This window comes from Arachis ipaensis, chromosome B9 (assembly GCF_059453495.1).
Source record: "Arachis ipaensis isolate K30076 ecotype BB chromosome B9, ASM5945349v1, whole genome shotgun sequence".
Taxonomy (NCBI): Eukaryota; Viridiplantae; Streptophyta; class Magnoliopsida; order Fabales; family Fabaceae; genus Arachis; species Arachis ipaensis.
In genome coordinates this window covers 22,697,312-22,711,721 of record NC_142444.1, presented here as the reverse complement: position 1 = coordinate 22,711,721, position 14,410 = coordinate 22,697,312, and the positions used below count along the sequence as shown (strand labels likewise).

General features: G+C 34.3%; 1 protein-coding gene across 1 annotated transcript; it reads left to right on the top strand.

The window, feature by feature from the left end:
* Positions 1 to 3,662: 3,662 nt before the first annotated feature.
* On the top strand, positions 3,663 to 14,208 carry LOC107617982 (vacuolar protein sorting-associated protein 51 homolog). Its single transcript, XM_088497850.1, has 20 exons — positions 3,663 to 3,968; positions 4,068 to 4,207; positions 4,287 to 4,341; positions 4,419 to 4,526; positions 4,698 to 4,796; positions 4,903 to 4,980; positions 5,405 to 5,482; positions 8,736 to 8,858; positions 9,466 to 9,566; positions 9,651 to 9,718; positions 10,580 to 10,653; positions 10,788 to 10,854; positions 11,138 to 11,247; positions 11,377 to 11,646; positions 11,758 to 11,874; positions 12,099 to 12,170; positions 12,270 to 12,320; positions 12,544 to 12,771; positions 12,855 to 13,031; positions 13,849 to 14,208. Exons 1-20 carry the CDS (start codon positions 3,792 to 3,794, stop codon positions 13,966 to 13,968), a joined length of 2,313 nt encoding a protein of 770 aa, XP_088353976.1. The 5' UTR covers positions 3,663 to 3,791; the 3' UTR covers positions 13,969 to 14,208.
* Positions 14,209 to 14,410: the final 202 nt, after the last annotated feature.

Here is a 14,410-nt window from a genome sequence, read left to right as displayed (position 1 = left end):
CAGCTTATTTCATATTCAAATCAACTTCAACTCTATTTCATAAATAAAAGGTACATGAGTTATTTATACTAGTGGGAGAAGGAAAAACCTTCATAACTTGAACGATATGGGACTAATACATAAAACAAAGTTCACAATTCTAAACAATATGTGACTTGTATTCCTTTATTACAATTAACTAATATAATTAACCTACTAACTCTACTTGCTCCCGCATCATTCTCCTTGGGTTGGAAAGAACTCTTGCGTGAAAAGACTTGTGACAAGAGATGATCTCATTGATGAATCTACACCAAAAGATCCTATTAGTGACTCCACACAAAAGACCCGCACTCACAAATCAGATAAAATTTTACAAGACCTGTGACAACAGACGATCTCATTGATGAATCCACACCAAAAGATCCCATTAGCGAATTCACGCCAAAAACTTGTACCCACAAATCAAATAAAATTCTACTAAAGCAAGGTGAAGGCCGCAAGGACCGACCTTGCTTTGATACCAAACTGCCGTCAGGACGTCGTTTGGCCACCAATCTTGGCGAGATTAACAGCCCCACTATGGTGACATAGTTTAGGTTCACCAATCTTGACGAGGTTAGTAACCCCACTATGGTGACATAGTTTAGATCCCATTAGCGAATCCACGCCAAAAACTTGTACCCACAAATCAAATAAAATTCTACTAAAGCAAGGTGAAGGCCGCAAGGACCAACCTTGCTTTGATACCAAACTGCCGTCAGGACATCGTTTGGCCACCAATCTTGGCGATGTTAACAGCCCCACTATGGTGACATAGTTTAGGTTCACCAATCTTGACGAGGTTAGTAACCCCACTATGGTGAAAATAGCCATGAACCACCTTGGTTGGCCAAGCCAAGGATGCACCGCTTACTTTCAAAGAGCCTAGAGAAAAATAAGCACACAGCTTATTTCATATTCAAATTAACTTCAACTCTATTTCATAAATAAAAGATACATGAGTTATTTATACTAGTGGGAGAAGGAAAAGCCTTCATAACTTGAACGATGTGGGACTAATACATAACACAAAGTTCACTATTTTAAATAATATGGGACTTGTATTCCCTTATTACAATTAACTAATGTAATTAATCTACTAACTCTACTTGCTCCCGCATCAAAAGTACCCCTGATGCAACCAACCAGAATCATGTTGACCATAATTCTACTGATCATTTAGTAGCTAATGAGGTAACCTCTCATAAGTTTTGTTGACTTTTATTTGTTGTTTATGAGTTATTCAAAAAATTCTTTGAACTTGCTGCAAGTTAACCCGAATACAACATTTGTACCAATCTCTGAGCCAGTTTCTGCAGTTGGAGGCACATCAGCACCAGTGTCTGTGGCACCATCAAAGCCTATACAAACATCATTTAGACCTCCAGCTTAGTCTGCTTCATGGCCAACTCCTAAGCCATTTAGAACTAAGCAAGCCATAAGGAGGAAGGCTATGACCAAAAAACCCTTTCCATCTGGACCACTTACCCAGCTTGAACAACATCTATCGTCTCCACATAAACCAATTGCAGCAGGGGATTCTATCCAGAGACTTTGGCATCAACAGGCAAAGTAACTCTGAGACTGTTTAAGTTCATCCCCACTTCAGGACTCAACAAGCTTAGCAAGTGACTCTATTGGCATAGAAATATAGCTTAGAAACTCATTTTGGAAACAATATAATTATATAACTCGCAGACTTCAATTATGCTTTATTTTAACAGACTTCATGTTTACACTTCTTTTATGATATTGACATCTCTTTCATGAGACTAATATATGCTTGGACTTATCTAATCATATGTGTAAAGAATATGTCATTATCTTATTTAGTTCCATAGCTTCATATACATTTTTCATCACTTTGCTAGATATAACATCGTTTAATACATTATTTTTGTTTTAAAAAAATACAAATCATGGTAACTAATCCCAGACTTCATTACAATATTTTTCTTAATCTACTATTCAACTTTTCAACCATTTTTGACAATAATAGATGCAAAAATTACACTAAATACTACAATAACAATCCAATACACATTAATATTTCTTTTGCTCTCTAGCTGCACCAACTTCTTCTCCAAATTAGCTAGTCTCTGTTCCACTTCTTTCTTTCCAAAGTACTTTTTTAGATCATCAACCTCATTCTCAAACATTAACTTGTCTTTGCCCTCTATGATTGCAAGGTGGTCATCTAGCCATACGAAGAACTTGCAATGATTGGGATTTTTCAACTGCATGTTCATTATCAGAACCAAAATCTTATGAAAAAAATCCATATAATCAAAATCAATAAAACAATATCACAAACTTGTCTTAAAGAATGGACAGCCAAGGAACAATTTGTTGAGTCGTTGCCGTCCTCGATTTCTACAGTGTAGCATACACTCTACATTTACACGTTAGAGCAATGTCGTTTTTCTCCTCTCCACCTTCCACGCATTTAATGGTGGACGGCAGTGGAACTCGTCGTGTGCTAGATGAAGCTCCTTTACTAGTCATGAAACATTGCATAGTGCACAATACCACTCTCAAACTCTCACAGAAACTACAACAATGACACTACAATGATGATTGGGTTCAATTTGAAGAATTAGGGCACATAAGCAAAACAACATCATATTTTCGTCCAGGGACTTGTTCGTTGTATACACAGTAATGGTGAAGTTCCACCGTCAACGCCACGTAAGTGCCACATAAGCTATCTCTATTACGTTTGAGGGAGCACTTGCACGGTAGAATCCATCTATCATGCGTTTTGAATGGTCGGAGGCGATTTTGTATTTTTTAATTTCAATGAACGAATTTATCTACGAATTAAAAGGTTAGAGATTTATTTGTCCTTTTTCTTTATATTTTTTACCCCTAAAATTTTCACAATATTTAAAGAGAAAGTTTATAATCTTATATTTTTCGCAATATTTAAAAAAAATATTAGGTAATTAACTTTTGTTTTTCCTTATATTTATATTAATTTGAGTTGCCATTCATCAATTTCTCTAATTTTTTCACTATAATTTTTAGTATCCTATGAAGTATGTAGGGATGAGCACGGATAGCGAGTACCCGATTACCTGTCCGAATCTAAACCGAACCAATTAAATTGGTTCTGAAACCAACGGATAATCGGATCTAACCCGAACCAAATCAATGGCCTTTGTTAGTGATTAGTTTGGGTATCGGTTCTGGAGTGCGGAATCCAAACCAACCCATAAACTCAATCATATATTAATTAAATAAAAAAATAAAAAAATATGTATGACTTTTAGTGGCTTTTAGTAAAATTATTCATTATTAATATGTTTGGATTTTAATAAGTTTAGTTTTTAATATATTTGATGTTTAACATATTTAGATTATTTATATTAATGTTATATGTTTATTGTACTTGTTGAATTTTTAAGATAAAAATTTGATTTTTTTATAAATTTCAAAGTCATCGAATTTCCAATTACCAAAACCAAACCAATCCGTTCTTAATTGGTTTGGTTTGATTCGGATACATACACAAAAAAAATATAAATCCAAACCAAATCGAACCAATTACATTTTAATTAGTTCGATCTAATTTCACCTTAAACCCGAATCAAACCTATCCTTGTTTACCTCTAAGTATGAACTATTTTTCATTTCTTTTTTAAAAGAATCATATTTTAACCACGTAGTTGACGACCTTGATTTAATTGTTTGCTCTGGTCAAGTTTGCCAGTCCCGTTTCAGCAGATCGGAGGAGGAACTGAAAGCAGAGAAACACAGAAGAAACCAAAATGATGGTTGCAGATGAAGTGCCACTGGACGACAAAGCAAAGCGGATGAGAGATCTGCTATCGAGTTTCTACTCTCCAGAGTCTGCCATGTCCACCGGCACCGACTCCGCCAAGCACGCCTCACCCGACGATATCAACTCCAACTCCTTCGATCCCGATCACTACATGAACCTCATGGTAACCTCCCTCCAAGTCTCTTCGCATTTCGTTGTGATTGTTTTCTGTTTGTTTGTTCGGTTCTGATTTGGAATCGTTAAATTGGGGAATTTCGTGAAGGTTCACAAGTCCAATTTGGAAGGGCTGCTTCAGCGCCACGTCGAGATGGCTGCTGAAATCAAGAATCTTGACACTGACTTGCAAATGCTGGTTTACGAGAACTATAACAAGTTCATCAGTGCTACTGATACTATAAAGAGGTACTTAGTTTTAGTGTGAAAACTGAAAACATATGTATGGCTCTTTAGGTAGGAGTTGATGACGTTTCTCGTCGCGCAGGATGAAAAGTAACATTTCCGGGATGGAGACAAACATGGAGCAGCTTCTTGAGAAGGTAGTTGTAGCTATAGTTTACTCAATCCGATTCGAATTGAGTTTGATAGGAATGTGTGTTTTCCCTGGTTGTTGCAGATAATGTCTGTGCAGTCAAGGAGTGACAGCGTTAACACTTCTCTTTTTGACAAAAGGGAGCACATAGAGAAGCTGCATCGTACTTGCAATCTTCTCCGTAAAGTTCAGGTATTAGAGCTATTAGATGTGTCCTTTTCTGGTTTCACGTTGTTCTTCACTGCAATACTTATGTTTCCATGTATTTTAGCTTGGTGACACAACTTTTTGTACTTCTAATATTGCATGATTATGTGTTCTAGAAATATGGCTCACATATTTTTCATCCTTGTTGAAGAATAGTTCATATATGATCTGCCTGATAGACTTAACAAGTGCATCAAATCGGAAGCTTATGCAGATGCAGTTAGGTTTTACACTGGAGCAATGCCAATTTTAATGGTTAGTTTGGATGATATAGCTTGTAATTCCATTCCTTGATTACTTTCGCAAACTTATAAATCAAAGTCATAGATGAAATATCTTAGTTTGTTCTTCTCTGTCTTAGGCATATGGAGATTCATCTTTCCGGGATTGCAAGCTAGCCTCTGAGGAAGCAATGGCTACAATAGTAAAAAACTTGCAGGTTTTGTTCCTTCACCTTTGCCAAGCCTTTGGACTTGGGCCAATCAAGCAAAACAAGCCTGGGGCCATATTAGATGCATTTATCTATTTTGTTACTCTTGTGACTTAGTTTGATCTTCTATACCTCTATAATTTGCTTTATTTAAGTGTTAATATATGTTTCTCTGCCTCCCTTATCAGCTTATACATTGGCATATATAATGCCCTTGTTGAATTGCTATATGCTGTCTTATTTAGTGACCAACTACTATTTTACTGACCAATAATATTCAATAGGATTAGCTGACATTAGCTATCCTTCCAAACATGGTTAAGACTTAAAAGTATATAGATTACAGTTAACTTAAAATCTCTACTGTTTTACTGGAAAGGATAACTGATGCTACAATTTGACTCCCCCCCCCCCCCCCCCCCTCTCTAACCAGGGGAAGCTATTTTCAGATTCTGAATCAATACAAAAGAGAGCTGAAGCTGCAGTGCTCCTTAAGCAGTTGGAATATCCGGTTTGTTTTGATTTTCTTTATATTAAGAATATTTTTTTTTGTCAATATTTACTATTAAGAATTGTCTTTATTTAACATTATATCTATTGAAAGTAGGGAGAAGACTAGCATTTTTTAAAAAATAAATAAATTAAATTCCATATTTACACTTATATGTAATTTTCAAATTATTTACATTTTTGAAAAATACATACAAGTGTAAATATGAAATTTAACTTTTTTTTTCAGAAAAAAAAATCCTATAAGACTAGCATTTCTCTTCTCATTTCAGCAGATTGTAGATTACAAAACTATAGAGGCAAACTACTAAATAAATACCAAAATACTAGTGCTGACTAAAATACTAAATAAATTTAATCAGTCCCAACTTGCTTATCAAATGTTCACGTGAGTCCTTTAGCTGAATGTTGGATGTTATTTAGCTTATGATCAAAAGTCATGCACACATCCTTCTAGCTTCTCTATGATGAAATATCTTGTCATTTTCTCATTGTTTGGTCCAGTCATGTGACACTAGATTATAAGCATTGCTTTGTAACTTTTATTATTATGGTTGTTGAGATTATAGTAGGATTTGATAATACTCTATTACTCTCTCATATATTAATTATAATATGTATATATCAATTAAGGAAAGATTGTTTCCTTTTATTAGAGATGGTAATTATGTAGAGTATGCGTTCTGTGTATATATAAACCACAAGTTGAGGAGGTTTTTCCTCAAGCATTCACATAATCATTGTTTCAATATAGTCTCCAAGTCTAACCGATCTAATCTAGTTGGGTCATCCACAGTTTTTCATTTCTGCAATCAAACTTCACACTCCAGATGTTCATTCCTAGGTATAGTCTCCAGAGAGTTTATAAGTGTGAGGCATCGCTTACAAGAGCTAACTTTTGGAGTGAGTTAGGCCCACTCAATTCTAATAACAATATAGCTACATGGTTTCTTGAGAAGTCTATTCTTTTTCTTCCATACTTCGTTGGAGTTAGCACTTCATGAATTTCATTTGCAATCACTTGCCATTCTTCCCTTGTGCTATTTTCCACTATAAATTTTTTATTTCTCTAACTAACATGGTTATCTCAAACATAATAAGTACAATAACCAGAATTAATTTTCTATCAATAACTGATCTTTCATCCACTGCGGCGGTGTAGACGTGAATCCCATTTTGTCATTTCTGTTCTTGGATAAATCTTTTCCTATGGCACCTCCCAGAATCCTTGAGTTTTGGTACAAAACTTTTTCTTCATGAGGCCTTGATTAACATCTTCTCACGTAAGTATCATGTCATTTACTTATGCCATCAACAACCATAACTCTGAGAAGTTCACTTCGTAAACAAAATATGATCTGTGTGCCTTGGAAAATATTGATGTTTCATCTTAGATTTGAGTAAATTTATCTAACCATGCCCTAGGTGGTTGTCTGCACTGTAAATTTATCAAGCTATACCCTAGTTAGTTGTTTGAACTCGTTAAAGAGTTTTCTTTCCCCCCAAGTATGAATACTTTTGTAATTATGAGGTGAAGACGTGAAATGAGGGGAGCAATTTTTCACATTTGGATGTAGGGTGACAAGTACAACTCAAAACCTTGACTTTTGGAAGCACAAATATCAAAAGACCATAAACCATTGATAGTTGCAGAAGTTATCTGAAGACTGAATTAGCTCAGCCATATTCCTTTTTCTAGAAATATTTTTCCATTGCTAACAGGTTTGTCAATATCGTGATTTACCTTGTAAAGTCTCATGTTATTACAATCTTTGAAAGAGACTAAGAGCTCCAAACCCTAATCATTGAGACAAAGATATATGTTTTCTATGTGGTAGGCAAGCCACCATTGAAGTGGCATGGAAACCCATTTCTAAGAAGAAAAACCAAACTTCACCTCATTAGAGAATCCCATTTGACTCCAATTTTCAGATGAATTGTGTACGAACCTGCTATCTAAAGATTGAGATAGTAATAGAAGGGCAAGGGAGATTGGAGTGATACCAGGGATCACCAAATTTCCCAATCTGCGATTATATTATTATTTATTGAGAGGAAAGTGTAACAAGATATCAGGTATTCGAGAGACCTGATTCTGTCCTAGAGGCCTAGTCTGATCTCATATTTCTGATTGTCCTCTCACTACTTCCCCAGGGCCCCGCAGCCCTTTATAGTTTGTACCTCTTTCTCATAAAACAATGCTCGCTCTCTTACTCGTTTCCCAGCTTGGCAAGTTAGTTGCATAACCCACCATAGCCCATAGTTCACTCAAGTAGAGTTAGATCTCTAATTTCTAATTGGCTTTGTACGTAACAAATTGCTTATGTGTTTCAATCTTTGGGTGTTTCTGCATTGCCTTGTGCTTGGGTCTCTTTGGGGTACTCCCTATGGATTAGTATCCGTTTTTGCTAGCCTGGTTTAGTTCTTTTGGCTCTGGTAAAGAAACAAAGATCTTGGGCTGCATTTGATTCTGAGAATAGGACAAGACAAGACACTGAGAACAAGACACGAAATTAGTGTTCTTGTATTTTGTTTAGTGATAAACTAGAATAAATTATATTCTCATTTTTTTTATTCAAAAAATTTGGGAAGAAAAATATAATAATAAAAAATATAATTATGAAAAATTTACAAGAATAATGAAAGAAAAAATGAAAAATAAGTTGTGTATCTTGTTATTATCTTTGTATACTGTATACAGAATACATTAATTCAGTATCTCTGGACATAATGTCTCTGTCCATGTCTCATCTGTCAAACATGATTTTGTGTCTCTGTCTCAGTATCCCGTGCCTGTAAATAAACATAGCCTTCTGGATGTCCTCAGTTTATTTTGTTTGGATGTATCTGAATAGAAAGGAATTCCAGACCTTTTAATTAATTTCTTTGATACCCTGGATTTTGTTTGACATATATTATCTCTAAGAATTGGTTTAGTGCTCTGCTCTTGGTGTGTTAAATGGTATATCTTTTATCCAACATAAAAATAAATTGGCATGCTTTATTGTATGGTTTATCCATCTATGATCTAGTTGTTAATTTTTTGTTTCTTTGCAAGGATACCATTTGTCCATTGCTTTTTCTTTTTCTTTTTTTGGTTCTCTTTTCTTCTCTTCTAATAAGTTTTTTTTTCTATCAAATAAAAGAAGAATAAACTTTTTCTATCCCTAACTAGAGTCCTCATCTTATTTTTAAGCATTATATTGTGTTGTTATCTAAGCTCACGTAATGGTAGGTTTTCTATCTATTGGCAGGTGGACAATTTGAAGGCCAAGTTACTTGAGAAGTTAGATCAATCTCTAAAAGACATTCAACTAAAGCCTGAAGAAATAAAAGATGTATCAGTAGACCTTACTCCTTCTGATTCTGCTCATGAGGTTAGTAGTGGTGACTGGTTTCTAACTGTTAGTTGTCTCCCCCCACCCAACCCTCTTCCTCATTCCCTTAATGGTATGACTATCCTTATTGGTTACTTAAGAAGATGTTGGCAACCAAGTTACCAATATTAGTGTTATCTGTGCATATGACTATTTCAAGCAAGATATAGATCTTTAAGTAAAAAAAAGTGGAATACTTTTGAGGAAAGTGTGAGATAGCTATATTAGGTGGCACATCTTGTGGAATATATAGAATATATATTACTATTTTTCAAGATGGATGTATATATGAATTCAAATCTCTGTGATTCATGTCAACGGAAATTATAGCAATGACTTGGCTAAAAAGGTTAAAAAGAGAGTGATTATTAGCATGATGGTTGCTTTGATATCCATGACTAAGATTTTTGAAGTATCTGCAGCATTCTCGAGGAAATTGATGAACGGAATATTTATTGTTGTTGGTTGACTGTTACAGTTCAATTCCATTTTTGGGCAGTATATGTTGCTTCTTAAGCTAGATTACTTTCACTAATATACATGTTTGGTAACTTGGTTTTTAGACTGATGAAATAGCATCTATTTGTGCAATCATTTCTTAACATAGGCAAGCATTAATGAATTTGTGGAAGCAGTTCGTGCTTTTCGAGTAATATTTCCTGATTCAGAAGAGCAGTTGGTTACACTTGCTAAAGACCTGGTTACCAAGTTAGTATCTATGAAGAGCTTCTTTATCTATCGTGTGTCTTTGTTAAGTTTTTCATGGTATGCAAACTTTTTTATGTTTGCTAGGAATTTTGCCATTGCTGAGGAATATGTTCAGACACGAGTTTGTGCAGCAGATCTACTTGGTGTTCTTCGTAAGTCATGTTACTATTCTAGAAATGTAGTGTTTTCCACCATTTCTGCAATCTGGATACATTCTTATTTAAATTTTGATTACATGAGCCAATGATCTTCACTGCCATGTCTATAGCATAATTATTTAATATTTATTATTATTATTATTATTATTATTATTATTATTTTATATAAAAATGAACATTTATTGCATTATTTTGTTGTTTTGTTATTATATATTTTTCTTAAGCATATGTGTATGTACATATAATCAAGCAATCCGCTTGTTTCTTGTAGGGATGGATGAGTGCATTAAAGGTGTTTTTACGTGAATGCATTTGTCATGAATGTCTCCTCTTAAGTTTTGACTGTGAACCCATTTTGTTTGTTTTTGTCTGCAGCTTTTTAGTTTATATGTTTGTTACAGAAGTAGTGCCATATGAGATAAGTTAAAACAACTTTTGCTTTGTCGTTTGACCCTTTGAATTACTATATAATCATATATATAAATGTCTTATTGTGAAATATTTTCAAATTGTTCGCTACTTCTACACAACAATGATCAAAATGTTAATTTTTCAAAGGCATGCATATTTCTCATCTGAAATTGTACCAAAGCAAAAAGCTAAAGTTTATTAACCATGTAGCCTAGTTCAATATAATGGAAGCACTATACTTTGTTTTATTGGTTGTTCTTTTCACATTTATCCATATGATAACTGATAGTTTTCAACTCTATCGATGCAAGCCTTTGCTCTCTCCACTGACATTATACATATCTTTAGGCAACATAATATATTATTCTAATCTTTGATAAGTCAAATTTCCTTCTTTATGACCTTAGTGGCCTGACTGTGGTTTCTTTGATTGGATAATTATAGGAGTTATTTGGAATGACGTACTCTTGCTAGACGAAGTCTTACAAGAAGCGGCTCTCTCTAACCATTCTCTTGAGGTTATGCGTCAATTTATTGGCTCAAATTTGTTTTGTGTCCTTAGCTATAGTTTTTCAATCTCTTCCCTCTCTCTCTCTCTCTCTCTTACAAATTAATTTTTATTAATTAATAAACTAATCCTAAATGTTTCCAGGCTGCGAAGGCTGTGGTCATGTCTTATATTAAAAGTGCATTTTCACATCTTTTGCAAGATATCTCAGGTTAGTTCTAGGACCTGTGTTTCGAAAGTTTTGTTTTCTGCATACATTTGAAATATTTACCTTGCTGCACTGTCTGAGAATCAAGAAGCTAAAAAATATCTAGTGTGTGACTGCTTGTTCTAGAGAGTAATAGAAAAAAACAATGCAATAAATTATCTTGTCAATGATTTGCACCTTGACAAGATTGCTTGATGCTGAATATATACACACGATTTGAGCCAGTTGAAGATTTTAATACACAGTTATCTTGATAACTGAGCGCTGTTTTGATTTGTTTTGGTAGATTCATTGTTGAAAGTCCTGAAAAAGGATGGAATGGGGGAGTACTCTCTGGAGGTTGCTCTTGATGCTAGTACAAAAGCTGTTCTCCAAGGAGGCATGAATATCTTGCAGGTATTCATAGTTTTCTCTTATAGCCATATATGTACAAATCTATATCAATCCATGTATGCACCTAGTGCCCTTGTTGAATCTTTACATCTTGTTTATGTTATTTCGTTTCCATTTAACTGCTCTCCTCAGGAATTTCGCAAATTGCTAGATCACAACTCTGGGATCCTAGTCAGACTAAGAGAGTTAACCATTGATTTTGTTCAAGAAGGAATTCAAGATTTTTTTAGGCAACTTGAGGATCACTTCCTTCGCTTTTCAGGAAGAAATAATTCTTCAGCTTTTAAAGATCATGGTCTTGTTGAGGGAGCTCAAGGTGATAAAGCTTTTGCTGGTCTTGTCCTAGTGCTGGCACAATTGTCTGCTTTTATTGAACAGACTGTCATCCCAAAAATCACTGAGGCAAGGATCATTATTGTAAATTTAGATTTCCCTGGAAAGCGATCAATTTGTGGCTAATTTTACTTGCATATACCCAGGGTATATATCTTGAAATTTTATTGTAATTTTTAGGAAATAGCTACTTCCTTTACTGGTGGTAGTGTTAGAGGCTATGAATATGGACCTGCCTTTGTTCCCGGAGAAATCTGCCGGAAATTTCGATCAGCTGGCGAAAAATTCCTGCACCTGGTACATTTTTTTTTTTTTTTTGTAGATCTTCAATTCATACGATGAACTATTAACCATTTAGGCTTTGGCAATGTCTGTTTATGTGTGAAATATGAGTTCTTGAGCAAATCTGGATGATATTTTAGCTATGCCTGTTCGACCCTTTTTACTTTCTCTATATTTACCTTATAAATGTACTATCTAGAGGTCATTGTCAAGATTTACATTTGATGTCTTACTTTCAGTATGTAAATGTGAGAACTCAGAGGATATCATTTCTCCTAAAGAAGAGGTTTTCCACTCCAAACTGGGTCAAGGTCAGTATGTTATCTGGCTTGGTTTCAAAAATAGGAATGGTGGCTATCAACTTATCATTTGAAGAGACTGTTTCTGATGTGTTATTTTCTTTGCCACAGCATAAGGAGCCAAGGGAAGTTCATATGTTTGTTGATTTATTTCTTCAAGAGGTTGGCATGTTGGCATATCAGTATTTTTTTTCTTATATCAATTAATATGCTTTCTTCCGTTCAAGTTGCATTGCTAATGGGATACCAATCTGATTAAAGTTATTAAAGAATTGGAATTTTATGAGTGAGCAGGAAGTTTTATATATGCTCATTCATTGAAATTTATGGTAATTAACTAAAGCATGATTGAGCAGCATTTTGATTTCTCTATTTTATGTTTCAGCTTGAAGCTATAGGTACTGAAGTGAAGCAGACCTTGCCTCAAGGTAAGCGTAAGCACAGAAGGACTGATAGTAATGGAAGTACTGCTTCATCAAGGCGTAACCCCTTACGAGAGGAGAAATTGAATAGATCAAATACTCAAAAGGCAAGGAGCCAGCTTTTGGAAACACATCTAGCGAAACTATTCAAGCAAAAAGTTGAAATCTTCACAAAAGTAGAATATACACAGGTATTGAAGGATTATGATGTTTGTCATTTAAATTTAAATGGTTGGTTGAACCGTGATATATATTTTTAACATATAACTTGCAGGAATCTGTTGTTACAACCATAGTTAAATTGTCCCTTAAAAGTCTACAAGAATTTGTCCGGCTCCAGACCTTTAACCGGAGTGGATTCCAGCAAGTTCAATTGGATATTCAATTCCTGAGGATCCCTTTAAGGGAAATTGTTGAAGATGAAGCTGCAATTGACTTCTTGCTTGATGAGGTTTGGAATATAGACTTTTTTTGGATTCTAATTTTTACATATTGGTATTATTTTTCATACCCATGAGAATATAATTGAGATTAATGTTCAAATTTGATCATTGATAGTATCAAACTTTTGCTATTGATATTACCTCTTTTTAAACCCATGAGAATATGTAGGTAATTTCAAGATGTTCTAATAGTGTGAAAAAGTTTTACATTGTCATCGAGTCAAATTCTTTCTTTTAGATGGCTATTTAAGTAGGTTTGAAAAGAAGTTTTTATTGATACAACAATGAATAGTTGCATGTTTATATAAAATATTTTTTCACCAACATTACATAGAAATTGAATCATTCTTTTCAATTTTTGGGAAATATGCAAATGATCCCCTTGAACTTTGCCTTACTGCAATTTAGACGCTGAACCTTCAAAACTTGCAGTTTGACACACTTGAAGTTGTGAAGTGACCGAAAAAAGACTTCTTAAACTTTTCTTCCAAAATTATTCCTTCACTAATGTGTTCTACAAATCATTTCTTAATAGAAGGATAATTTTGGATAAAAGTTAGCAAATGTTAGTGAAGGGATAATTTTGGAAGAAAAGTTCGCAAACCGTCTTTTTTTGCTCTATTTGATTATTTCCAGGTGGTAAATTGAACACTTAAATGTTCAGTATCTAAATTTGATGAGTCAAAATCAGGGACTTATTACAACTTTCCTCCTTTTTTCTTCTTTCTTTTTTTCTTTTTTTTCCCCCCAATTCATCGTTAGCTTCTAGCCTTCCATATTTGTGTCGGCATATTCGATTTGATTAATGTGTACCTGGGGACACAGGTGATTGTTGCTACTGCAGAGCGGTGTCTTGATCCAATTCCATTAGAGCCTCCCATACTTGACAAACTTATACAAGCGAAGTTGGCCAAATCCAAGGAGCAAAATGCAATCCCTTCCTAAACATTTATTGGAAGCAAGAGCAGAGAAGGATATACTTGTGTTCTTATTGTAATATCACTCAAATAGTTCTTTATATGATATCTCTCCTCTACTAGTTACTGTTTTGGCAGTTGTTTATCAGCCGTATTCATCATGGGTTCACTTGGTAAATCACTTGTAACATGGTGGAGGTATTCGAGCAGGTAGTTTTACACCCGGAGATATTTCTTTATTGAGGGGAAAAAGGAAAATCTTACTCCATACTGTACATTGCTCATTTGTTTATTCCAGTGTGTGCACGGACTTAAAAGAGAACTTAATTTAATTTCATTGAGTGCAAATAGATTTAGTTTAATGTATTATGCAAGATCAAAGAAATCAATGATACAAAATTACAAATCAACAAATGATTTATTTTTGTTAAAAAAATGTTCACAAAAATAATATATCGACTTATGTATGT

Bases quoted from the DNA above. Each gene is read 5' to 3' on its own strand.
- LOC107617982 (XM_088497850.1), top strand. From the start codon at position 3,792: ATGATGGTTGCAGATGAAGTGCCACTGGACGACAAAGCAAAGCGGATG. The intron at 4,527-4,697 runs GTATTAGAGCTA...GTTGAAGAATAG, and splicing joins ATCTTCTCCGTAAAGTTCAG to TTCATATATGATCTGCCTGA. The intron at 9,567-9,650 runs GTTAGTATCTAT...TATGTTTGCTAG, and splicing joins GCTAAAGACCTGGTTACCAA to GAATTTTGCCATTGCTGAGG.